This window comes from Pygocentrus nattereri, chromosome 11 (assembly GCF_015220715.1).
Source record: "Pygocentrus nattereri isolate fPygNat1 chromosome 11, fPygNat1.pri, whole genome shotgun sequence".
Lineage (NCBI taxonomy): Eukaryota > Metazoa > Chordata > Actinopteri > Characiformes > Serrasalmidae > Pygocentrus > Pygocentrus nattereri.
This window is the reverse complement of record NC_051221.1, coordinates 29,333,785-29,361,186: the sequence shown is the minus strand read 5'-3', so window position 1 is coordinate 29,361,186 and position 27,402 is coordinate 29,333,785. Positions and strand designations below refer to the sequence as shown.

Here is a 27,402-nt window from a genome sequence, read left to right as displayed (position 1 = left end):
ACACATTAAACAACAAAGGAGACTGACCGAGGTTGTATCCGGTTTGGCACTGCCCTCAGGCTTGTGTAGCAATCGTGCAATCGAAATCAGTAAGTGAGAAGGAGGATGATGTGTGTGTGTGTGTGTGTGTGTGTGTGTGTGTGTGTGTGTGTGTGTGTGTGTGTGTGTGTGTGTGTGTGTGTGTGTGTTTGTGTGTCCATGCTGCAGCGATACACACTGACATATTAAAGTATGCTTTTCTAGGAATTACTGAGGTAGTAGTAGTAAAAGATAATGCATGCTCTTTATTACTGATGACTTTCTTCTGCATAGAGAAACAGGACTGAACTGTGTCATGGAGCAGTGTGCTGAACAATATATATTTTCCAGCCATAGTCCCATCATTATAAACTACAAAATTAGAAAATAACTGTGAAAATGAGGAAAAAACTTCAATGCTTAATCAGTCAGTAGTTTGAAGTTCTGGTAGAGAGCTCTAGGAATGTACTTATATTATTTTCTTAGATACTTTAACTATTTTAAAGTGATAAAGCTGTGTGCAAGTTTGCACAGATATAAACACTCATAGACAATGATAGCGTTGGCAAAGTGTGTATTATACAGTATATTCAAAATATACCATCACCATTATTGAACACCCACGCCACAGAGTCTCTATATAATACCTTCAATAGGTATCACATACATCTGAATCAAATACACATCTGAATCAAACAAGAAAGACTTCCTACAGGCTGAACGTGATGATATGCACAGTTGAGGAAAGAAAAAGAAAACTTAGTCACAAGGAAATGTCCACTCAATGTTCTTTTTAACTGTAGCAAAGTATTTATTTCTTCCTTCTATTAAAACTATTATTATTACTCTGTTGTTGTCCTCCCGTGATGTGAGGCTAATGATGGCCTCAAGCCCTGAAGCCAGCACTGAACTGGACAATAGACAATACATCTCCTTAATCGGAAGGGTAAACAAGGATCTTTCTTATAGTTTATTGTCGGAGGGCAATATGACCTTAGGTTTCCACTCCAGTGTCTATCCCAAACCTCTCCCAATGATTATTTATCTATATAATGTTTTTATTATATAGTGTTTATATAATGTTTTTGACCCCTCCTTCAGTCTTGAGAACTTTTTACACTGGGGCAGATTTTTGGCACTCGACAGTTTGCATTAACAGCATGCTGAAAGCAGGTCTTCTCACTCCTTGAGACTTTTGCCACTCTCTTTGCTCCTCTGGCTCATTACTGTCCCATCAAACCTCTCTCTGAACGACAGACATGTTAGTTCAGCCTGGCTGCCTGCTCTGTGCTCTGGGGTTCAAGGATAATGATGGTGATGCTGATGAAACTCTGGCAAAAGGGATGACGAACTCCAACACGCATATTCAGTCCAGCCCAGCCACCCCATGCATAAAGCCTGCTGTTATAACAGACTTCAGAAAGATTTTCATCTGAGCTTCAGTTGACACTAGTGCAGACCACAGCGAGTAAGGAGGATGCTGGAGATGTCAAAGTCAGGTAGGCAAAACATTTTATAGAAATGCTTGTAATTTCCACTTGTAACATGTGCTGCGATGTTGAAATGTTTTCCGTTGACAGTGTCCTTGCTGCTCATGATCTGTGCACATGGGTATCCTGAATGTCAGACTATCTCTCTGGCAGACCTTTTTAACCGAGTCATTCAGCACTCTGCGCGCTTGCACAGACTGTCCAGTGACCTGTATTCTGAGTTTGTAAGTGTTTTTCTTCATCCTCGCTTTCCTCAGTCTCTGTTTGTTCTCTTCCCCTGTCACAGTTGAAAAGCAAAAGTATGAATGAACACTGCTATGTCTAATTGAGCAGATTACTACTGACACTGTATTGTCTAAGTGTAAAGTTTTGTAAGCTGTATGACTGTAAATATGTCTTCTCACTGATTTTCCTATAAATCTCATTCCATCTAATGCACCCATGCTTTGAAAAGGAGCAGTATTTAATTCCCAGCAAAAACGAAATAGGGACCAGAAAGTGCCACACGTCTTATATAGTGACTCCAAATGGGAAGGAACATGCACAGAAGCTGGCAGTGAGTATGTCCTCTCACGTTTGTGTTTTTTTTTCTCTTTGTATTGTTTTAAAAGCTATTGCTGCATTTGAAGAAGCTCCTTTTTTAAGAGCTGATTATGTTGCATCTGAAATAGCAGTAATGATCAGTGGTGAATTTCCAGTCTGTGCCATTACAAAATGAAAAGTAGAAGTAGTCTTAAGCCAGTTTGCGTATACTTGTGTGTATGCAGGGAGAGGAGTTGACGGAGGTGATTCTGAAGCTGTTGATGGCGTGGGGAGAACCTCTGGCTCAGTTTCATCAGAGCATGACCCAGCAACAAGACTACAATATCTACAGCAGCAACAAAGCGATGGAAATGAGTGACATGGTGCATGAGCTGAAGAACGGTGTACAGAAAGTGGCAGAGAAGGTGTGGAAGAGCTTTGTGTGTGTGTGTGTGTGTGTGTCTGTGTGTGTAAAATATATCTGCTTTTTGCCAATGCTTTTTTAAACCAGCAGCCTCTACTCTGAAAAAGATATTTTAGCCTTTTTTAAAACATATGCTTTTAAAAGGGCAAAAACATTTCTTTCTGGTCACTAGGCTTAAGGTAAGCTTTAAACTTAGAAGATTCTTATATTATGTAGTTACATTCAGCATGTGTATATATGTCCAAAAGTATGCAGACACCTCCTCTAATTAGTGAATTCAGCTACTGTAAGGTGCTCCATTGCTGACACAGGTGTTCTATTGCGCACACAGTTTGTATAATCTCCATAGAAAAGCAATGCCAGTAGAATGAGACATTGCAGAGCAGCCATATATAAGTCTAAGGTCACCATGCACATTGTCAGACATGATGGTGATGGAGCTCCTTCCAATTCCTTTGGGATGATTTGGAGTGTGTGATCCAAAATGTTTGTCAAAATGGCGATTAAGTAAAGGTTATTTGTTTTTATTCTATTTCTGAGAAGATTAGATATAATAGATAAGCAAAAGGAGAAAATCAAGGTCAACTCAAGAAGCCATTATTGAATGTGTTTAGGGTTATTTGGATCATGAGATGCAAAAAATGCAACCAACTTCTTAGAATGAACTGTGGTGATGTCCAATATTATCTCTGCAGATTTCTTTGAAAAGAGTGTAATAAAGATAAATGATGGACACACTAAATACTGAACAAAACTGATATCACATTTAGTCGGTAACCTTACTTCTGCACAGTACCATGCGTATCATCTCACTGTATAAAATCAAACGTATGAGCGTGCATGTGAGTGTGTCAGCTCAACCATTTATAATGGTCTGAGAAGTAATACTATATATATATATATATATATATATATATATATATATAGTATTACTTCTACTTATATATATATATATATATATATATATATCCTTTCTCGTTCTTGCTCTTTATCTTTCTGTTTATCTCTCTCTCGCTCTCTCTCAGATGCAGTTATTGGGTATACTCAGTACCTTCTTGAACGGGGAGGACACCTTGCACTCTCTGGAATCTGAAAGCAGTTCAGTTTTCTCTGTGGATCATCTGAACTTTCTCCACTGCTTCCGCAGAGACTCTGATAAAATCTGGAGTTACCTGAAGATCCTCAAGTGCAGGATCCTGCCTGAGAGTGGATGTTAACACTGAGAACGCCTTAGGAAATACAGCCACAATTTAAAAAATAGGCCAACGTTTTAAGTGAGTTCTCAATGGTAAAAAAGGAGTGTTATGTGTTAAAATGAATGCTAATTGTAAACGATAAAGCAATTTTTTTCCATATGGTTACGCGTTTCAGAGTAAAACACAGTATCAGACAGGGTCTCTGAGCTAGCTGAATGTTAACTCTCAATGACAAGGTTTGGTGGTGGGAGGAGAGATGAAACATGACATTATTGGTTATTAGTGCTGGTGCAAGGTGATGTAATCAAAAATCAGAAGCTGTTTTAGAAATATGTGAAAGTCATCACATTTTACTTTGAGTATTGGAAAAAGTTTGTCTTTTAAATAATTAATGGTGGATTGTGCTTAATATGACCATGAGCATGTAAAAATGTGTTTACAGATTTAAGGTTTTGACTTTAAGAAATAAAATCTAAAGGGTTACATTAGAAGAACACTAAAACAATGGATTTGAGACCAGGTTGGTGTTTAGTTCTATAACTGTTGAGACCATATGTGAGAACCTGGCTGATATGTGCAATGGCAAACTGAAGATGGTGCTAAGCCCCAAGCAGTCACTTAACTTGTAGTCTGTTTGAGAGCCTGTATATTTTGTTAAAATGATAGAAATATATATATATATATATATATATATATATATATATATATATATATATATATATATATATATATATATATATATATATCACTGCTGTCAGAACAAAACCTTGTATCTCCAATTTTTGTTGTTTTTCAGTTTTTGACATAACTTGAAAATGCCTGTTACCCTAGCGTAAATTTTATGGTGAATGGACCAAAAGAAATGTCCCAAAATTACTTGGAAAAAAAAGTCTGGTTCCATTTAGTTACATTAAAAGTAAAGAATGGTTTTTCCTTCTCCTGTGAAGTTATCATTTTGGAGATATGAGGTTTTGATCTGACAGCAGCGATATGTGTGTTTTTGTATGTTAAATCAATTTTTGTTGTTTCTGTATGCATAAAGAGCTGAATATTCATGTATGAAAAGAATGCAAAAATCCTGTAATTTCAATATCTTTTTTGTCTTTCATGTCAGAGATCATTAAACATTATATACAGGTAACATTACATCAACATCATGAGAGATTACAAGTAAAAGCATGTCTAATTCACAATGTTCCATTGTTATTGTTCACTACTGTAAGGTACTCGGTGTTCTGCATGACACAGTCATACAAAAGTCATATGTCCATGTGATCACATTAGCATTTTTACTATTCACCAATCATTTTTGTATTCAGTTACAGCACAGTTAGTACAGTGAATTAGTGTGTGAGTACACTCAATAAAAGCATACAGTCCTATACAACAGAAACAAAGTCTGCTTTGGCTGTCTGTGAAGACATATTTACAGGTTTGTGTTGCTGCACTGCTTCTTAACACATGTAGAAACCTTTGTTTCACAAGCTCAGTGAAGCACAGAGAGATGTGCACACGTTTCTTATCTCTGGACACTGTGAGCAGCCTGATGTGTGAGATCTCTTGAGCATTTGTCAGCTGCTGCTGCGGGGCTGTGATGACTCTGTGGCACTCGGAGGGGTATGCATGTGTGTTCCGTTTCTCCCTCTCCGTCCGAAATGCTCCTGAGCAGCAGCTCCTCCATAGCTGGCCGTGTGCTCAGACTCTCTCTCTCCTTTGAGTTCCTCCACTTCATCCTGCGGTTCTGGAACCAAATCTTCACCTGAAGCAGAAGAAGCAGGTCTTTGGATTTACATACAGCATGCAAGTACACTTACTGGCCTCTTTATTAGAAACAACTACTTTGTCGATTGACCTTGTTGGTGTACACCAAGGATGTCAAACTCACCAACTAAAGTATATTAAAAATCTCAACAAATCCGTGGGCCACAGAAAAATTTTAATTAATGCTGTGCTGTAATCTGAACTGGCCATTGTTTATTCAAAATACACGAAAACTTCAGCAGTAAAATACAAGCACTTGTAGTAGACCTTGAAATGCTACATGAATACTTGAAACGTTCAATATTTAAAAGTCCCCAGGAGCTTTTTTTGTTGGTATTTTAAACCAATGCATTTGCTTGAATTAGACACCTGGCATCCTTTCTTTGTTTTATTAAGACTAGGGCTCAATTTCTGAGCTGCTAAGCTAATGTTAAGTGTTTTGCTGGTTGAACTGTAGCTGAAATGCTGCTACTGTGTTTGAAATGACTCATGTGGAATTGGGCTGTAACTGTGACATAGACTGTTGTTGGAATAGGACAGTTAGAGCACATTATGTTGAGGTGCATGCTGGGGACTGTAGTGCAGTGCAAAACAAGCCAATATACATAATCTATTAAAATACTTTTGCGGGCCAGATAGCATTGGGCCGTGGGCATGATCCAGCTCGCCGGCCTTGTGTTTAACACTTGAGATGTACACTGAGAAAAGGAATTTTAATTTACTAGATTCAATTACATATTGCACTGCCACTTGGTTATACACCCATTCATATACAACTATTAACATATGTTATCATTTACAGCATGTAGTCACTTTGTTCATTCACTAGATGTGACATGCACTACTGCATTGTCACCTGCATAATATTTATGGGATTTTACTTACTTATTTACTTACTTATTTACTTACTTAAGTGTATACATCATTTCTACACAAGAATTCTACACAAAATATATCACAATACAGTTAGTGCCAGGCGTATGTGGACCTGATTCAAAGGCAAAATTTGAGGCGTAGAAGTAGATTCACTTTTTTCAGTGCACATTTCATGACTACAGCCCAACTGCTGTCATGCACAGTTTGTCTCACTTCATCAGTGGTCAGTTTCTGACCACAGAACCTCACTGGACTTCTCTCAACCAAAAATGGCATTAAAAACCCCAGCAACATCAATTTGCTTCACATATCACTCATATAATCAATCTACACAACCATGCAAAAGTTCAAGCAGGTGAGCTACACATTTTGTTGATCTGATAATGGTGCACCACCCAAATAATATCCAGTTCATATCCAATGTCCAGTGATCAGCAACTGGTCAGTGATGAATGAAGCAGAGTAGGGCTGAATTTGTGTATACCTATATAATGATCTATAAGGTAAGTGAATGATATACACTTCAAATGAAAAAGGCTCTTAAGGTGTGATTTAACAAAACTCTGCGTCCTGTATTTCTTACAGTTCTCAGAAGTATAATGAACCGTGCTAAAGCTAGAATGAAAACAACAGTGAAAGAAATTTTAATAGAGGTGCTGTGGTGTCCAACAGTGACACAGCAGTACGTTGCCTTAAATTCAAGACAAGAAAGTTGCAGTTTTAAATCATTTCATGCCACATTAAATAAGTCAGATTAGATGTCAGACACTTGCAGATTCCAATTACCTTTCCACTGTGCTCTGTCATTTTACTCTGAAAAACAAAGTGTTTTCAGGCGTGGCTGCAATATGTTCACCATAAAAAATATTCATTCATCAAATCAAGCATCAACCATTTCAGATCACACATTCCTCCACCTAATTCTGTGGTTCTGGAGCCAGTTATGCACCTGCAGCAGGATGCTCCCTCTCTTTTTGCACACATATGCATGTAGGCACAGTGAGCTGTATCATTACTGAGGACAGCTATATGCTTTTTTATATTTATGTCATATCATACAGTGAAAAAAGGACAGAGTAGTGTGAGGTCTTTCACAATGATTTGTGTGTGTGTTACCTGTGTTTCTTTCAGACAAAGTTGTGTGGCCAGTCTGCTGCGGTCAGTTTTGCTGATGTATTTCTGTCTGCGGAACGTTCTCTCCAGCTCTTTCCTCTGCTGCTCTGAGAACACTGCTCTCCTCAGGATTCCTCTATGGGGTTTAGGGCTCGATCCTGGACTCCACACTGCACAACTTGAACCCTCTGAGACAGAGAGAGAGAGAGAGGACAGAGTTAAACGCATGCGTGTCTGACTAGTTGTAAATGTGTCTACTGAACTCCAGATAAACCCTGAGAGTTAAAGTTTCACAGTTTGGGTCATCCAGTGTGTGAACCCACATTAAACACACACAGCAGTCAAGAGGACTTTTAATGGGCCTGTGCTCAGGGGGCTGTCTAGTTTTGGGCCCCTTTGCATCAGGTTCTGACACACAATGGTAACTGGGGAATATGTGTGTATGTCTGGAGCAAAGTGTTCCAAAGTGTTCTGTGTATCTGAACACCGTCCAGATGGTCTCTTATCACATGTAGTGCCACAACATTCTGACCCCAGAGCATGGACTGTTCTGTTCTGTGACTGACTCTCAAACAGAGAGAGAGAGATAAATATATATATATATATATATAGAGAGAGAGAGAGACAGTCAAAGACATATCAGATTCATAACTACTTTAATGTCTACAAGGGCGCTGGAGTTTAAATTAAATAATAATTATGAGCTCAAAGTTCAGCCTTTCACAATTATTTTATATTTATAATTATTTTATATACATACCCCACCTCAGGAGCTCGAAAGTAATTAGAAAGTGGGCTGCTTGGCTGTTCCACAAACAGGTGTGTGTTATAATTTCTCTAAGCGGATGAATAAGTAAGCAGATAAAGGGAATGTGTATGGAGATGTATATGCGTGCAGGTATGTGAGACAGAGTGTAAAACATGCTTACACAGTTATACTCCAATCGGGCATAACATTATGACCACCTGGTGGTGGTGGTGTTTTAGTGTGTGTTGTGTTGGTATGAGTGGATCAGACACAGCAGTGCTGCTGGAGTTTTCAAACCGTGTGCCAACTCACTGTCCACTCACATTACACACTCCTACTTTGTCAGTCCACCCTGTAGATGTAAAGTCAGAGACGATAGCTCATCTGCTGCTGCACAGCTTGTGTTAGTCATCCTCTAGTCCTTCATAAGTGGTCACAGGATGCTGCCCACAGGACACTGGTGAATATTTTCTTAGTCCAGCAGTGACACTGAGGTGTTTAACTCCAACAGCTCTGCCATGTCTGATCCACTCAGACCAGTGCAACACACACTAACACACAACCACCACTTCAGTGTTACTGCAGTGCTGAGAATGATCCACCACCCAAATAGTACCTGCTCTGTAATGGTCCATGGGGGTCCTGACCACTGAAGAACAGCAAAAAAGTAAGCTAACAAAATATGCAGAGAAACAGATGGACTACAGTCTGTAACTGTAGAACTACAAAGTGCTCCTATATAATAAGTGGAGCTGATAAATTGAACAACAAGCATAGAAACAAGGAGGTGGTCATAGTGTTATGCATGATCAGTGTATATTTTGTATGTTTTATTCTCTATTTTTTCTCCAGTATTACTATCTCTCAATAGCATTTAGCATTTCTTGACAGTTGTTCATTTCTGCCATGAAAGACAATTGTATGACATTGGCCTTATACAGCTGAATGATTCTATATCTGACCTCCTCAGAAATATCTCCTGAAAAATTAATAAACTGTACATAACAGCCATTTCGACTGGAAACAAAAGCTACCAAATACATATTTATCTGCAATATAGACAGAGAGAGAAAAGGGAGAACGCAAGATGAGGAGAGAGGATAGAGAGAGCAAGACTGAAATAGAAAGAGAGAACAGAGAGAGCAAGGTAGAGAGCAAGATGGGGAGAGAGAGAGAGCAAGACTGAAACAGAAAGAGAGGAGAGAGAGAGAGAGACATAGAGAGAAAAAGAGTGAGAGAGACTGCGAGTGATAGAGAAATAGAGGGCCTGTAAGCAGCAATCCCACGCTTTTTCAATCACAGGTGCAGGCCTGACAAAAAAGTCAAGCAGCACAATTTCCCCCAGTCTATTCAACAATACGTCCTTAATCTGTCCAACAAATCGCCGCGCTGACCACCTTCGAAGCAGTGAGTAAGACTGTTAGTCACGCTCCCTAGTCCATCATTCTGGATCAATAGTTTCCACTTAAACGCCCTATTAGTGGGTCAACTCACGAGCAGGCTACTTATTCCCCCTCACTTCTTTGTGCTCTCAAAATCTCCCTTTTAGCTCAACAAAAGGCCCCCTCTCCATTCCTCCGCTGTCCCTTCAGCAACCAGCCATCCCTCACTCCATCCTTTCACCCGCAGGTACACCGTCTCTCTCTCTATGGGAAGATGAGCTCCAATAAGTCTATAAAAGTCATCACCATTGAACGCATTATTCCCCCTCAGCGAAAGGGGGCCCAAAATGGACAGAGACCAGCACGTGAGGGACAGGAGAAAAGAGGAGGCGGTTTTTCAGGGCCCAGCTTTTTATCGCCCACAACAAAAAGGCCGGAGAAGCAACCCCACCCTCTCTCTGCATAGGAATGTAGGGTTGTAGGCCTTCATTGTGTGGAGAGAACTCGCCCTTTTCTTACTGATCTTACAGCAGTGCTGTGGGCTCTCTCAGAACGACTGAGGTCAGAGTGTGAGAACAACACACTGGTCCCAGATCAGGGTAGAAAAGCCACTACTCCTTCAAGCCGAGTTCATTGCTGTGGTGAAAAATGGCAGTGGGGTCGCGTGTGTGCGGCCCAGCTGAAAGAGCTGATTGGTCACGGGGCAAAGCGGCATTGTGTGTGTGAGAGGCGCTGTGGGAAAGTGTCAAGCAGCTAAAAAGTTTTCAGAGGATTTTTTTCAAGGCGGCAGGATGGCAGGGAGGTGGTGAGCAATGTTTAGTTACGTCACAGCACTTTCATATCAGGTGTCATCAGCATAAGACTTGAGCAAACTGAAAATGTTGGACAATTATTTTTCTTTTTTTAGACTTCTTAAAGAACATGAATATTACTTAAAATCGTACACTGCATATCACCAGTATACACTCAGTTCTGTGCAAAAAAAGTAAAAAAAACATTTCATTTATTTAATTTCCTGAAAAACAGCCAAGTAAAAGATATTCATTTTTTGTCACAGGAAAAAAGCAGAAAACTTTCATGGAAAATACACAGAAGCCTCAGCAACTAAATATGAGGCCCATCCTTTTACTTTACACACCTCCAAAATTCAGTCTTCGAAGTTGGTTGAAGTATTGTAATGTAATTATCTGCACTGGTTGCATCAGTGATGTTGAGCACCGGACTTAGGGTGGTCGTTTCAGCTCTGATGTTGAGCACTGGACTCAGCATGGGCATTTCAACTCTGATGTTGAGCTCTGGCCTCAATCCACTGTTCACCAGCTGCTTCCTTGCAATTTTTTGTCTTTTTTATCTGTTTCCTTTTCTCAGTAACGGCTTCTTGACAGCGACCCATCCTCTCAGACTCATAGTGTTGAGTTGTCTTCTCACAGTGAAACTGTTGTGGATTTTTTCAGATCTGAAGTAAGAGTAGAGCTTGATTTTCTCCTCTACTCTTTTTAAATTTTTTTCTTATACAGCTGGATTATCTTATATCTAACCTCTTTTTAATGGCTATTTTGACTAGAAACAAAATTTGTACCGTGCTGCACAAATACATATTTATCTGTGACTCTCATACTTAAACAGTCAATCTTGTTACTGCATTTGAACTCAGAATCTTAAGGGAGCGACACACACACTGCTGCCCGTTCAGAAACAGAAAGCAGGAATACAAAGCAGGCTGGCTGGAGCTCAGTGAACACAGAGGGTGAAAGAATGGGTTTGGCCATTATGGTGCACTTAATATCAATTCTAACCTACTCTGGCAGAAAACAGGAGGTGTGGTTTTATTGTGCTCTCTCTCTCTCTCTCTCTCTCTCTCTCTCTCTCTCTCTCTCTCTCTCTCTCTCTCTCTCTCTATCTATCTCTTGCAGTGTGTGTGTGTGTGTGTGTGTGTCTGTGTGGCTACATGGTAATAAAAGCATCCCTCTACTAAATAGGCATGATTGATGAATAGCTGTGCAGTGGTGTGCATATTAGAGAGGAATTAGCGATTAGCTGTTGAATCATAGACTGTGTGTGTGTGTGTGTGTGTGTGTGTGTAATAGACTCACTGGAGCTGGAGAGGAGAGGAGGAGTGCAGGTCAGTGGTGTGGAGCTGCCGCAGCAGGGGTGAATGAGAGGAGATGCACACAGCATCATCACTGCTACACACACGAAAACACAAACTCATCATCACTCAACAGCACACACTGTCTAATTAGCATGCAACTTTTAAGCTGTGTAATAAAGTCCTTTTCATTTACTCAGGCATACGCAAAAGGTTGGGAGCCATGTTTTGTTGTTTTTTTAAGTGAATATCAGTGAGAACATGTTTCTGCACATTTCAATGCACAATCACTGTTTATTTGCTAAATTTACCATATTGGCAAAAATAAAACACAAAATTTGGCCTTTTCAAAAGTTACAGGAGATTTTATATTGTATGTTTTTTATAACGTTAAATCTTTTGCATACAACTGTGATTAAAGTTGTTTGGGCAGAAGCACTGAGTGTAATATTGGGTAGATAAACAAGTCATTACATACATATAGGTCAAACTAATCATATCTGTCACACTGCTGACACTGATTTACACCAAAACAATCATCCAGTACTGTGCAGCCAAGATTTTTTAAAAATGATCTTGGCAGCAAGTGTGTTTTTTGCCTGTAAAATACCACAAAACATTAGAAAACAAATAGATATTAATACAATAAAATAATACAAGTTTTGTTTTTACAACAAGTTATTAAGAGAAATGCAATTAGAAGAAAACGACTTTGGTTCAATTCTATTATCAGCAGCACCTGATTTATCTAGCATCTAATAGAGGATTGATAAGCTGAAGCAGGTATTGGATGGTTGTGGAAATGGTTAAGCTAATGCACTAAAAAGGCCATACTTACCAGTAAAATGCCAGAAAAATTACAATGCATTGTTTGGCTGGTTATGTGTAGTTACTCAAATTTGAGTTCTTTTACTGTCCAGGTAAACAGCCCTACCTTTTGTTTCCTCAAGATGGACTGAGGCTTTTGGACAGCACTGTGTTATAAGTTGCATGTCACTGCCACACTCTTCTTAACCTCTTAAATGGTTAGGACCTGCCAGAAGATCCCAGATCTTCTATTCCTCACTTATACAACATGAACAACTCAGTCAGTTTGCACTGTTTTCTAATAAGCCTTTGGGTGAAAAAGGGCTTAACGCTAATTTTAAAAGTCTACATACCTAGTGGAATTAATCAAAATAACACGAAGTATTTGTATCAATATGGTTTTTATTTTATCAAAAAATTCATCAAAACTTTAAAATATCAGTTTGAATTTGTCATACTAAATGATACATTTCAATGAGGAAAACTGCTTACTTATAATATAAAGGACATTAGAGTAGGTCCTGCTGATTAAAAACATAATCACAGACTTCAGACTGTTGATCACTGTATTGATTGTGCACTGTTTTGTGAGTCTTTTTTAACTGGAATTATCATTAATTTTAGGTACCATACTGAATGACAGTGAACTTTACTATACAGATTGCAAAGAGTAAAGGCTCAAGTTATCTGTCATCTAAGAGGGGCCATCTAGTTTTCAAGCCCAATATGATTTTTAATGTGTAAACTGGACGAGCAGAATAGTTTTCTAAAATATCCAGAATGATACACACTTTCATAACATTTTACATTTTTGTTTAAAACACTTAAATATGTAAAACCAGGGCTTATGCAGTTATAATATGAGTAGTTATATATAGTTATGGTTTTAGATGTTACCGATGTCAGAACAAAGCCTCTTGGTTTTTGGTAATTTAAAAATGCCAGCTCCGATTTATTTTGTTAAAATGTCATGATTTAAATGCTCCAAATCAGTTACAAATGTTTTTCTTTCTCCTGTAAAATTACAGTTTTGGAGATAGAGGCTTTTGCTGTGACAGCAATGACATTTTAATACTTCCATCAGATAGGATAATCAAAAGAATTAGCATCTTAAATAGATTTATTTGCTGTAGACACAGAAACTACACTTTCGTTACTTTATCATTTATGTGCATTATTTTTACAAAAAATTTACTTTTTCACTGCAAAATCAATCTACCAAGCCTCTACACTCTCCAAAAAAATAACCTGGATTTTTTTAACAGTGACATTACTGAGCTCCACTTTCTAGATATCAAAGAATTTTGGAAAAAAGCAAAAGTACAAAAATATACTGTTTTTTTTCACATAGTTACTTTAGAAATAAGAAAAAAACGTCCTTGGTTTGATGTTTGCAAAGGATCTGTAACTGTCTTTAAGCTGATGATTTTTATTAAGTTTAAGCTAAAAAAATACAGTCACTTAGAACGGTGTGATCACCAAGTAATAATAATACTAATGCTGCACTCACTCCTGTCAGTTCTCCAGCAGCTGCACCGATGTTAGGCCAAATTTATCCCACACTGCATTTACAGTTCTCAAGCATTCAGAACAACTACATGAACTAAGTATGCCGTCTTACCTGAATGTGGTTTGAGTGTCTCTGTCTCTTGCAGATGACTCTGAGCTCCATATGTGGGTCCCCATGTGCCCTTCAGAGCCAGACCGATCGGCCGACACACCAACCCGGGATAGCATCTTTTCTGAGCAGCGTCAGGTATGATCTGAGGAGCAGGTGATTTATTGCCAGGACGCAGCAGATTATCAATAAGAAAACTCTTCCCGGAATTGCCAAAGCCGGGATGCCTTGACGGAGATTCAGCCATCATTCTCTGATCCTCCTTTCCTCATGAATTCACTCCCTCTGTGGCAGATCCGCAGTGCTTTGCAAAGTTTTTCCAAGCTACTAACATTTTCCTGAAAGAGCGACAGGGTAAACTTCATTAAAAAGCAGAAAGAAAACAATAACTCCTTTCCCTCTTTTGCCCACGGGCACCCGAAGCCTGGCCCTGATTGGTTGAGCTACTGCAGAGTGATTGTGAAAGGAGATAAGAGTAGGGCCTTTCTGCTGGACAGAAGGTGGGACCACTTCATTCATTATGTCAAAGCGGCCATTAAATGATAGACATTGGAGACAATGGACTCCTGACCAAAGTTTAACTTGCACACCAAACAGAGTCCAGAAGCAGTAAATAGTTGCGTCTTTTTCAGAGGCACCTATTGAAAAACCCATCAAGAGTCAGCCTATAAAACTATCTGCCTCACAGTCTATCATAAACAGCTCTATTGTCACTTTATGATTATGGACAGCATGGATTTATGTGCTTATATGGATGAAGGTTCAAATAGCTGCATATTTTGACAAATAAGTAAGTGATTTATGAGCCAACAAAAAAAGATAAATGTGAATCAATACTGTAACAAATCTATCCTGAAATAGCACTCACATTGTGTGACATCATGTGTTCCAGTAGTTTTGGCATGATAGCCTATTTTTGGATGCCCTTCTAGGGGAATTCCACCAATTTTACAAAAATTCTGCATAATTCAGTGGTTGAGATAAAAAAGAAAATCATTCAGAGTGGTTTAATGTGAAACGGTTAACCGCAGAGAAACTTATTTGCAGTGGTAGTGAAAGGAACCAGGGGTTGCTGTATCTACAATGCAAATAGAGCCATTTAATTTACTATCCAAATCCACCAGTGAACCTACATGTGTCTTCTGAGTTTTAAATGTGATGTTGGTATTAACAGGTGGTGATACATCTGAAGAAAAAACAACTTTCAGTTTTTTTTTATTTTGCGGTTTCTTTTGCCTCTTCACCACGAATCAATTTGAAAAAATAGACTTTAGCCCAAAAGTGGATCTCCAAACTATTGTAAGACAGTGTCTCAGTCATCAGGCAGCATCTTCATAATTAGTTTAGGCAATAACTGTCTGTGAGGGAGCTTTTAAAGGCATTAAACTTTTCAGATGTCTGGTTCCTATCATTAAGTTTCTCTAGAACAACGCATTTCACACCAAATCACAGTGAATGTCTTTATGTCTTAATGATTTAATTACACTGAACATTTGGTAAGTCAGTGGAATTACCCTTTCAGTAAATTGTTTAAATGAAAAATAGCACATTTTAAAGATTATTACCTTTTAAAAGAAAAATATGGAATCTGTGTGAGCTGATACTCAAACTCTGAACATTTTTATAAAAGAAAGATGGTATAACACCATCTCTACCAAGACTCTTCAAACTTTGTCAGTATCACTTTCACACGTGAAGGTTTATTCCAGTTTGGTCCACTGTGTGCATTATAGCACGGCTAGCTGGAGAATTCATCAGCATGACAGCTTATCTCTTTCTCCTTTTATTGACTGTCAGTCTCCGCTCAGCACTCACAGCTATGACATCAAGCGTCAAAGTGTTCCAGATATTCAAACACTTTGACTGATATGAGTCCAATTTGAGTGACATATTGACAAAATGTCAGATAAGGGTTTATAAAGTACACCTGACACAAAAAGTTCATTTAAGCTGTAGCTAAAGCCTATCTGACAGACTGCACTGTGAAATAGCACATTATTCATTCAATCATTCAGTTACCACTGTCACACTGTAAAAACTGCAGTTTCAACTTTAAAAAAGTAGTTACTGGGCTGCCTTAAAATGTGGAGTAATTTGAACTTTAAATAATAAGTTGACAGAGCATAAAACACAGATTCTTGTTCTGTTCACTTACTATTAGTTCTTTTTTTTTTTTAAATTGAGGCAGAACAGTAACGATCGTAGTAAAAAAATTCAGGTACCACATTGTTAGCAGTGCAGAATGATTTCCAGTCTTATGTGATTTGACAGTTTGCTGAAATATTGTGCTTAAGTGAGGTCCCTTGCTTGTTTTTCAGTTTTTCCACTTTAACCTCTCAGCTACTTAAATTGTTCTAGGGTTGAACATACAGTGGTGGAAAAAAAGTTTACATTCATGCATCATTTAGAAAAACACTTCTTTAAAGATCCATGGCATCACTCCAAATACCCTTTTTTGGCACCTACACTTTTAAAAGTGTATAATAATATAGAATTAAAGACAGAAGGGCTAAAGTTTTAGATAATCACATACAAACACTGCTGTTCCTCTCATCAAGTTTCAGTGATAAACTATAATGAAAAAACAGCAGCGCAGAGCAAATGGCTTTAGCCTCGCAGTGGTTTGGGTGGGTTCTGTTGACTAGCTGCAGTGAAGTGCAGTGAGTGTGAAACACTTCTTTAAGCAGGGATCCTTTTGACCGGGGTCTCCAGCAGGGCCAAAGCGAGCAGAAAGAGCGCTGGCCCGCACTAAACAGGCATGTCCCGGTGCAAGGGGAGCTGGGGGATTCTGTGGGGTAAAACATCACCTCATGCTGGGCATGGTAATCGCCCCAGACAGCCGGACCCTTTGTGCCTCAGCCGCAGAGCCAAAGGGCGCTTGTAATCAAATTTGCAGTTTTATTCCCCCTCGCTGGTGGAGGACCTGCCGTGTGGTGATGAATATGTAATGTGTTTACGGTTAACTACGAGGAGCTGGTTGGATGAGGTGGGCTTTTGTGTGGGGTACCAGGACAGGATTACCTTATGACTGATATGGGGTGAAGGACAGAGCAGTAGATGGAATCCAGTCCGTTTGTGTTTCCTGGCTTTTGGCTTTACACCAGACAAACCAGACTGTATAGACTCAATGCAAATGAGAGAGAGAGAGAGAGTAGAGTGCACTGAAAAGAGTGAATGACTGTACTTGTGTCATATGTGTGCACTGATTCCACAGGAATAAACTGCTATCATTAGAATGATGAGGTAATATATCACTGCTATCTAAAGAAAATGTCAACTTCTCTCCAAAATTGCAACTTTTCAGGAGGAATAAATGTAGTTTTAATCTAATATATGTACTTTAGACCATTTCTTTCTGTCTATTCCACATGGAACTGCCACACAATGTAAAGAAGAGATTTGGGCTGTGAAATCAGTAACAGTAGTTGATATAACCCCTTCCATTGTCTTATTATCAACCTGTAATGCTGATTAGTACATTTAAAGCAAACTTCCAAGTTATTATTATAAATGATTCACTTAGTACTATAAAACCAACATTTAAGAGATTGAACTAAAAGTCTAAAGGGTTTATGGGAGCTCTATATCTTTTCAAAACATAAACATTATTATGTGGTGCAAGTCTGTTATACACAATACAGAAGGAGGGTTGTGAGAGTTCAAGTTTAAATTTAAACAGTCATTCTGAGCACTCACTCCACAACAATAATGCCAAATGTTAAATGCTTGGTATAATTAACCTGTCCTTTCGCCTCTGTGTGTTCAATAAAATAATCCCATAAAGCTCAGCACACATCTCGCATTCCTTTCCATCCTCATGCCAGACGTCAAGCGTCTCTCAATCACTTCCACCGCGAATGGCTTTCTTAAACGAGAGCGATGGAACTGTTGTCCTATTATGATCTCCGAGCTCTTGAGCGCTGGTTTCATGTGAATCCATTTGAAGTCCCTCACCCTTTTTTTAAGACGAATGAAAGAAAATCAGAGGCCTCATAGAAGGGCCATAAAGAGCAGGCCGAGATGCAGTGCTCAGTGGGCCAGCTGTGAGAGGTCTGTCTCTCCTTTCTCTCCCCGACCCCTTAAAAACAGAATGCTCTCAATAGCTGTCCCCCCACTCGCACTTCATGTTGTCAATGGTGGGCCAGACTCCATGAATTAGAGGGAACAATAGTGGTGGAGGCCGGCACACAGGCGGCTTTTTGTAGCACAGCACGGAAGTTTCTAATGTGCTCTCTCTCTTGCTCTGTTTTCAATGTGTCTATGGAGTCATAATGAGGTGGCAAAGAAGAATGAATTGCAGCAACTCTGTTCACATTTACTAGCAAAGTCTGATTCACTCACACACATTTGCACACACACACACACACACACACATACAAAGAGCTTAGCAGAAGGGATGTTACAGCATTCCCATGTGAAAGCACAATGACAGACCAAAATCACACAGCTGAGAGTTGCACAGTCCAGTTTCTATACAATGTCTGCTTGCTTGCACCCAGTAGTGTATCCAACGTTTTGAATACAAGATGGCAAAAGAGAAGCAAGAGCACATTAAGGGGTGGAACCACCTAATTATGTATAAGAGAAATTACAGTCAGGTTCATAAATATTTAAGGCTATTGTTATTTTAGCTGTGTACCACAGAATTTTGGAGCTGGAATTAAATATTAACCTCACAGTGCAGCTTTTAATTTGAGGGTTTTTGCATCCTAATCAGGTAAATGGTGTAGAAATTACAATTATTTGACATACACAGCACCCCCCCTTGGACATAATTGGAAAATTGTCTGCTCAGCTGTTCCAAGGCCAGGTGTTTGTTATTATATTACTCATTATATGTAAGCAGATAAAAGGTCTACAGTTGATTTTAAGTGTGGTATTTGCATTTGGAAATGTTGCTGTTAACTCTCACTATGACATCCACTGAGTCTTAAGGACTCTTATGGAAAGTAACAATCCAAAAGTACTGATGGTGTGACTCCTGACAAAAGAAGTTTTTAAAGGCAAAGAAGTTGAACATTCTACACTGGGCAAATCTATCAACTGATATCAGTTCAATCAAGCATAAACAAGGTGTCCCAAAAAACTGACATAATTTCATAGTCTAATAACAGACAATTCTCTATTTATTTATTTATTATTATTATTATTATTATTATTATATTATACTATTATTATTTTTTATTTAAAAGAATCATAACGTATGATCTACCCAAATTCTCCAAGTATTGCAGTAGCATTCTTACTTCATTTTGTTTTGGGTGGAATTTTTTTCCTATGGTTTCTACAGTAGGGCAAAAAAGTATTTAGTCAGCTACTGATTGTGCAAGTTCTCCTACTTAGAAAGATGAGAGAGGTCTGTAATTTTCATCATAGGTACACTTCAACTATGAGAGACAATATGAGAAAAAAAATCCAGGAAATCACATTGTAGGATTTTTAAAGAATTTATTTGTAAATTATGGTGGAAAATAATTGTTTGGTCACCCACAAACAAGCATGATTTCTGGCTCTCACAGACCTGTAACTTCTTCTTTAAGAAGCTCTTCTGTCCTCCACTCATTACCTGTATTAATGGCACCTGTTTGACCTCGTTGTCTGTATAAAAGACACCTGTCCACAGCCTCAAACAGTCAGACTCCAAACTTAACCATGTCCAAGACCAAAGAGCTGTCGAAGGACACCAGGAAGAAAATTGTAGACCTGCACCAGGCTGGGAAGAGTGAATCTACAATAGGCAAGCAGGTTGGTGTGAATAAATCAACTGTGGGAGCAATTGTAAAAAAATGTAAGACATACAAGACCATTGATAATCTCCCTCGATCTGGTGCCCCACGCAAGATCTCATCCCATGTGGTCAAAATGATCATGAGAACGGTGAACAAAAATCCCAGAACTACACAGAGGGACCTGATGAATGACCTGCAGAGAGCTGGGACCAAAGTAACAAAGGCTATCCTCAGTAACACACTACGCCGAGAGGGACTCAAATCCTGCCAGGTGTGTCCCTCTGCTTAAGCCAGTACATGTCCAAGCCCGTCTGAAGTTTGCCAGAGAGCATATGAATGATCCAGAAGAGGATTGGGAGAATATCATGTGGTCAGATGAAATCAAAATAGAACTTTTTGGTAAAAACTCAACTCGTCGTGTTTGCAGGAAGAAGAATGCTGAGTTGCATCCATACCTACTGTGAAGAATGGGGTTGGAAACATCATGCTTTGGGGCTGTTTTTCTACAAAGGGGACAGGACGACTGATCCGTGTTAAGGGAAGAATGAACGGGGCCATGTATCGTGAGATTTTAAGTCAAATCCTCCTTCTATCAGTGAGAGTATTGAAGATCATGGCTGGGTCTTCCAGCATGACAATGATCCCAAACACACTGCTCGGGCAACGAAGGAGTGGCTCCGTAACAAGCATTTCAAGGTCCTGGAGTGGCCTAGCCAGTCTCCAGACCTCAACCCCATAGAAAATTTGTGGAGGGAGTGCCCAGCAACAGCCCCAAAAGATCACTGCTCTAGAGGAGATCTGCATGGAGAAATGGGCCAAAATAAGAGCTACAGTGTGTGCAAACCTGGTGAAGACTTGCAGGAAACGTTTAACCTCTGTCATTGCCAACAAAGATTATGCTACAAAGTATTGAGTTGAACTTTTGTTATTGACCAAATACTTATTTTCCACCATAATTTACAAATAAATTCTTTAAAAATCCTACAATGTGATTTCCTGGATTTTTTTTTTTTCTCATATTGTCTCTCATAGTTGAAGTGTACCTATGATGAAAATTACAGACCTCTCTCGTCTTTCTAAGTAGGAGAACTTGTACAATCAGTGGCTGACTAAATACTTTTTGCCACACTGTAGGTAGATACAGCTAAGCTAGTTTTCCAACTAGATAGGACTTCAGGAGCTGAACTGAAGGCCTAATACGGCAGTATTTAGGAACTGGCTGTGGGATCAACTAATCACATTTTGATTTAGAATGGGTGGAACCAATTTAGTGAAACAACAGTATCACTCTAGGCCTTCTGGAAAATCTAGATACATCACTGTGAATAGTCTAAGCTAGTTTGTCAGTTGTTAGAAATGGAAAACTGAGGCAGCAGCTCTGCGTCAAGGTCCTTTACTGTAAAACTACTACACAGCAGGTCAAATGTATGTGTATATGGCTGTTACAAGCTTCAGAGTAAACACTGAATGCCTTCTGAAGCTGAATCCCTGATTCCAAGTTTTATTTTTGTCTCCTCACCACAAGAAAAGGACCAAGAAAAACACACAAACATGAACATGCAGTTTAAGACTACATTTATTTCCACCAGTTCAAACACACAAAAGAAACATAAATACAGCAATGTTTGAATAGAAAATACTATCTTTACAAATCATTTTACTCTAGTCTCATTATGTACAAAATTCAGAGTGCATTCAAGGTTTATGTGCTCAGAAAGCTGCGTGTGAGTCACACTGGCTCTACCACAGCAAAGGAGGTCAGCCCGAACAGGAGGAGCCAGCTCCAGCGCAACCCTCACCTTCAACTCATACGGCAAACGGCACATACATATATCAACTCTTGCTTCACACATATGTCATGTAGGCCAGGGGTCACCAGTCCTGATCCTGCTGCACATTTTAGCATTTTCCTATTGGACACCTGTTTTTAACCTCATGAAGTCTTTAGTAATGAGCAGATGCCTTGAGTCAGGTCCAGGCTGCTATAAAAGCTTTTAATTGGCCAAGCTGGCAAAGAAAGATAAGTATTCTGAAGCTCAGCACTTGTGCTGCTTCCACTTGCGTGCTGCTGTGATAATGTGCATGTCCTTCTTGAGCCAGGGGAACAGATGTGTGATGGACACGGTTCCATCGGCGCGTGCTCGGCCTGTGAGCAGGTAGAGCTGGGCACGTCCAGGCCGCACCATGGCGTGCGCACAGCGAAGGTTGAGCAGCAGCCACTGCTGCAGCAGCTGAGTGGTGCTGTACGGCAGCAGAGGCCCACGCTCAATGAACTCCACCTTTCCTTCCACCTCCAGCTCAGGGTCAGCAGAGGGCAAACGGTGCCGGAACAGCTTAGCTTTCACAGCTGCAAGAGGAGAGAAAGGAGGAAAGAGGAACAGTGAGTGGAAGCAGCAATGAGCCACAGAGAGATTTTAACACATGACTCTGTTGTACAGTTGAATGCAAAGTGTACAGTTGTATGCAAAAGAATGGGTGCCCTGGTCAAATGACATGTTTAGTTGATTTTCTATGTGTAAATAAGTTACACATCTTCTACACAGCACACTATTCTTCACATTTTAATGCACAATTGCTGTTTACTTGCTGAATTTAAAACAAATGAAAAAATACATAAAAATGGTAAAATATGGCTTGTGCAAAAGTTATGGAACATTCTTTGATTGTATAAATATAAACAAAGAATAAAATCAATAACTACAAGGTAAAAAGCACTATAATCAGTTTACTAACAATTTTTCAAAACTGGTATGTTAATAAAATGTCACTATATAAAATTAAATCACTAATGTATTGCAGTGATCATAAGCGTTCATGAAACCTACATAAGCCTTTCAGGACAACTACCATAGACCTATATAAACATTCAAAAAAAGCTTATTTCATCAAGCATCAGTGGTCATAACACTTTCTAGGTTGAAAGTGACTGAAGACTTAATGACAAGTGAGGCTTGATGAAATAAGCCTTTATACATGCTTATGCACTTTTATGTCAGTAGGTGTCATGTAGCCTTACAAATGCCACCCTTCAGTAAAGTGACAAAAAATGTTTTAATATCTGCTTCTTACCAAAGTCATCGAGACAGAGAGCGTCCATCACTGTTTTGAGAGAAGGCATCTCCTCCACTGGAGGGCACGACTGACAGGCTGGCTGTGGAAAATCTGCAAAAACAAAGATGAACATAAGATTCCAGTAATTCAGTTCCAAACCATTTAGAATGGTTCACAGTTATGCACTATTGCATGGTAGCCCTGGGTAGCTTCACATTTTAACTTCTTTTATATCAGTGTGATACATTTGTGTGTGAGAGTAGTAGAAGACTCACCTTTAGGGAAGCTGCCAATGTGTTTGGGCAGTGGGGTCAGACACATGTCCTCCTGAGCAGGGAAACGATTGCAATCCAGAGCTTCAGGCCATGAGTGGCCATGACAGGCCAGAACAGGAGCACAGCTGTCCCTCACGGCCACACAGAGGCTACGACACGGCTGGATAAACCTGCACAGGAGATGAAAAGTGAGCATGGTTACATACTGGCCAGTGAAAATTGGAGAGAAAATACCACATACCTACATAAGACATATTACAGTACTTACTGAACCATAGGCCTTAAGATTAACAACTGAAGAATGTGTTTAAGCTGTTTAAACAGTGGCAGATAGAAATAACCTTCTGACACCAGTTAAAGAAACAATACTGAGAGAGATATTCTTCTACAAAACACTTACGTGTCCAGGCAGACAGGAGCGATGAGGGAGCAGAGGAAGGCCTGGGCCTGAGGGTGGCACCCAGTCTGCAGCAGAGAGCGCCAGTCCTCTGAGCGGGGGATCACCTCGCCTTCCAGACTGCTGTGGCCCAACAGATTGGGCAGCCGCATCTCTGAGTAGCCCACATCATGGCACACAATCAGCTGATGAGGAATGGGAACACAGCGGGTAGACTGGCCCAGGTCAAAGGCCCCAGTCTGAGATATGAGGGTCAAGGCAAGCAGGATGGAGAAGAGAGCCATAGTTCCAGAGAAAATGATGATCCTGTGAAAGGGAGGGTCTAAGGCTTGAAGGTAATGCTGCTGGAGTGGATGTGAGTGAGTGGGATGTGCTGGCTTATATACAGGCAGTGCCTGCCAGCCAGGGCTGTTGTCAACGACCTATCAAAGAGGCGCAGACGACGCGTCAAGCAGGAGATAACTACACGCAGACGCAGGGGGACGGGGGCGGTGGGGGCATTAAATAAACAATCAAAGGCTGAGAATGCTTGAGCCCATTAAATAATGTGCACTGTCTGCAGATGTCTGTATGTTCAGTTTGTTCTTAGTGGATGGCCCTTGGTAAAACTAAAAGCACACAACATAACTGTTTTAAATACATCTGATTAAAGCAAGCGAAAAACAAGGAGCAATGAACCGGTAAACTCAAAGCAATGAGGACACGACATGGAATTAGAACAGAGAAATCCTTAACTGGCTGATAGATAGATAGGTAGGTAGATATCATTCATCTATCTATCTATATATATTTTATCTGTGTATTATATATACACAATATACAAATAATATATTTTAATAATTATATATTGTCACAACTGGAACAAAACCTTGGCTTTCCAATGTGGTAAGTTTTGGACGATTTATATCCATTTATCATTAAATATTTACACAATGTGGCATTTTTTGATTGATCAATGATGTTAAAATGTTGAAAAAACAATAGTACACTTCATGCATACTTCTAAAAAAAAAAAAAAAAAGTTTCTGAAGTAAATCTATTTTGTGGGGAATATAGTGCATATGGTATAGTATGATGTTTGAACACTCAGTGGCGGCCACATGAACACAGAAACTTGACTAGACACACTGAAATGGCCACTGAACAAATGACGACTGGAAAGGTAAATGAGACATTTTTGTACCGTCATTAAAATCAACAAAGTCTTTAGCCCCTTTCACATTGTATTTTTATTATTTAATTATTTTCGTGTTTTATTGGAAAGGCCTCATATCTCAGGTGCAAAACTGCAGCTTTGTGAGTCTTGTAGGGAGGGGGCTAGTGGACAGACAGGCAGTCTCCTAGCTGATGACAGGTCCTCTGTCTCCCCATGTTAATTTGAGCTTCTCTGACCCAAGAGACTTCACCATGCAGCCTGTCTCCTGCTACAGCAGCCTTGTCTGCAGTCTACCTGACCACTAGCCCACCTTTGATCTGCCAAAATGGGGAGCCATTGATATTCAAATGCTAAATGCTACGCCACTTAGATACCATGCCCTCGCTAATCCTTACAAATTAGTCTACTGTCTACTTGACAGACTTGGCTTTCATTGTTCAGAGCAATGGATTATCCCACATTAGCTGATACATAGGCAGTTTTTCTTTAGCTTCAGTACTGCTGCCCTTTTCTCTCCCTAAGCTGCTTCAATTTAGTCATTATACAAGTTCAACTTGCTTATAGAAATACTTTTTGGAAATGGAAACTGGGGCTGTTTTAATTCTGTAAAAAATTATTATAATGATCATTTTCTTCTAGGGGCGGCACGGTGGCATGGTGGGTAGCGCTGTCGCCTCACAGCAACGAGGGCCTGGGTTCGATTCCCCTGCTGGGTGACCGGGGTCCTCTCTGTGTGGAGTTTGCATGTTCTCCCCGTGTCTACGTGGGTTTCCTCCGGGTTCTCCGGTTTCCTTCCACAGTCCAAAGACATGCAGTCAGGTCGATTGGACATGCTAAATTGTGAGTGGCTGTCTGTATATGTCTGTCTGCCCTGCGATGGACTGGCGACCTGTCCAGGGTGTATCCTGCCTTTCGCCCGAAGACTGCTGGGATAGGCTCCAGTACCCCCCCCACCGCGCACTAGCTTGGTCTGTTAAGTGAAATGTTTCAGGAGCTGTTTATACAACAGGTGTCTTTAGTAGTGGACTCTCACATTCCCATCATCTACCCTATGAGTACTACTGGTAACCTGACAAAGTATTGCTTCACACTCAATGGCCTGTATATGACACTTGTGTCCCAATTCAGATTAGATTTACATCAAGCTTTCCATGACAAGAGGCCTCTAGCTTTAATTGTTGTCATCTATTTGAGAACTAGCTCTATGACCCCAGTACTGAGACTGGAGGCCAAACTCTACCAGAAGACTAAAAAGGATGGAAACAAAAGAGCTCACTCAAGGCAATGAGAAGTAGACAGTATGAAACTGTTTGAATTTTCCCCTTGGTGCCACTTGAACTATATTGGGCCAAATTGCAGACAGAAGGACAGAAAGCTTAGCCATGCTACCATGTCTCCAGTCCTGTCACGCCGGCCCCAGCCTCGATGGCCCCTTTACTGCCCTGGCTCAGCCTTGTGTAGACGGCAATTAGCAAGGGGACCTAACTGGACAATTAGACACACAGGCCCTTTTTGGAGAACAATAGAGCCTATGTGTTTAAGCTAACCACCCCCATTCTAATACCCCCCAGAAACATGTTTTTCTATCTAATGGCTCTCCTGCCCCTCTTTAGGTATTATGTTTGTGTTGTTAATGTATGGCCTGCCTCTAGACCACTGATGGGACCCATACAAGTATCTGTCTGTCAAAGGACCCTCACATTTTCAAAGTGGGGACACTTCAACTGAGCAGGTCCAGAATTTATGATTTACAGTATTTTTCATGCAAAATTCTGTAGATGACAGAAATTTAGAACCTTCTATCAATATTTAGACTGAAATCTCTTCCCTGTTGTGCATTAGCTGTCTATACTGACCTTAAAATCCATTTCTGCCAATACTACCAAACAGTAACAAGTCAAGTTTTTTGTAAGTCTATTTAAATATTAAAACAAATAAGACATTTTTTAAATATTTTTTTTTACCTCATTGAAATGTTGCTGCTCAAATCACTTAAATTATTTTGTATGTTTTTAATGCATGTTTGTGCCATGTAACAATCTATACATACATAAAAGCCAAGCCAAGCCAAGCCAAGCCAAATGCAAATTTATGGTGGACAAAGTTAAGCAACACAAAGGCTACTGGTTGGCTAACAAGCTTTAGTGGGGTAGTTTATCACCTTGAAATGTTTCCTACTAACTTGGCACATGAACCAGATATTTGGAGTTGAGCATAAAGGAAAAGATCTCACACACCTTGGTTTGTTCAGATTAAATATTTCAGAACAGAAATTCTAGGCCTGTTTTCACAAAGCCTCTCAGAGTAAGAGCACTGATGAAGGACCAGACTCCTGTCACTAGGACTTCGACATAAACAGATGTCAGATCAGTACTGTCTCAGAGAAGCTACATGAACGCAGACTTGGCTGCATTTGACCCAAAAAGCTGACTTGAATGTGAATGCTGAAAAGATCTAATTCAAAAGGTACAGGGACACAGTAAAGCCATAAATGGTAACACACATACACACCTGAGTGTCAGCCTGTGGTTTAAGACAGCTCACTGGCACCCAAGTCATACATCAAAGAGCAACTACGCAGCCAGATGTGCTCTGATTAAAGCAGTCTCCATTTTACTCATTACAACCTCTCTGTTTCTGTAGCCACCCATTACACATTAAACATACACTGTCTCTCAGTGCAGTCTTCACTACACTCTAAGGCAACAAGAAGGATTTTTCCCCCTACATTTTATATTCAGCTGTTTTGC

At 39.8% G+C, this 27,402-nt stretch overlaps 3 protein-coding genes across 4 annotated transcripts; 1 reads left to right on the top strand and 2 right to left on the bottom strand.

Annotated features, from left to right (window-relative positions):
- Positions 1–1,450: 1,450 nt before the first annotated feature.
- On the top strand, positions 1,451–3,671 carry LOC108428362 (prolactin-like). Its single transcript, XM_017699293.1, has 5 exons — positions 1,451–1,517; positions 1,599–1,732; positions 1,963–2,064; positions 2,276–2,455; positions 3,480–3,671. Exons 1-5 carry the CDS (start codon positions 1,496–1,498, stop codon positions 3,669–3,671), a joined length of 630 nt encoding a protein of 209 aa, XP_017554782.1. The 5' UTR covers positions 1,451–1,495.
- A 1,064-nt stretch (positions 3,672–4,735) lies between these two features.
- Positions 4,736–14,466, bottom strand: dbx2 (developing brain homeobox 2). 2 transcript variants are annotated; one of them, XM_037542990.1, is made up of 4 exons: positions 14,048–14,466; positions 11,624–11,713; positions 7,404–7,588; positions 4,736–5,409 (listed from the first exon to the last, which is right to left on the bottom strand). In XM_037542990.1, exons 1-4 carry the CDS (start codon positions 14,292–14,294, stop codon positions 5,170–5,172), a joined length of 762 nt encoding a protein of 253 aa, XP_037398887.1. In that variant the 5' UTR covers positions 14,295–14,466; the 3' UTR covers positions 4,736–5,169. The 2 variants fall into 2 exon arrangements, with proteins under 2 accessions (XP_037398887.1, XP_017554783.1); XM_017699294.2 differs by having other exon boundaries at positions 11,624–11,716; positions 14,048–14,460.
- A 7,343-nt stretch (positions 14,467–21,809) lies between these two features.
- szl (sizzled) lies at positions 21,810–23,780 on the bottom strand. Its single transcript, XM_017699295.1, has 4 exons — positions 23,500–23,780; positions 23,100–23,269; positions 22,843–22,935; positions 21,810–22,120 (listed from the first exon to the last, which is right to left on the bottom strand). Exons 1-4 carry the CDS (start codon positions 23,778–23,780, stop codon positions 21,810–21,812), a joined length of 855 nt encoding a protein of 284 aa, XP_017554784.1.
- Positions 23,781–27,402: the final 3,622 nt, after the last annotated feature.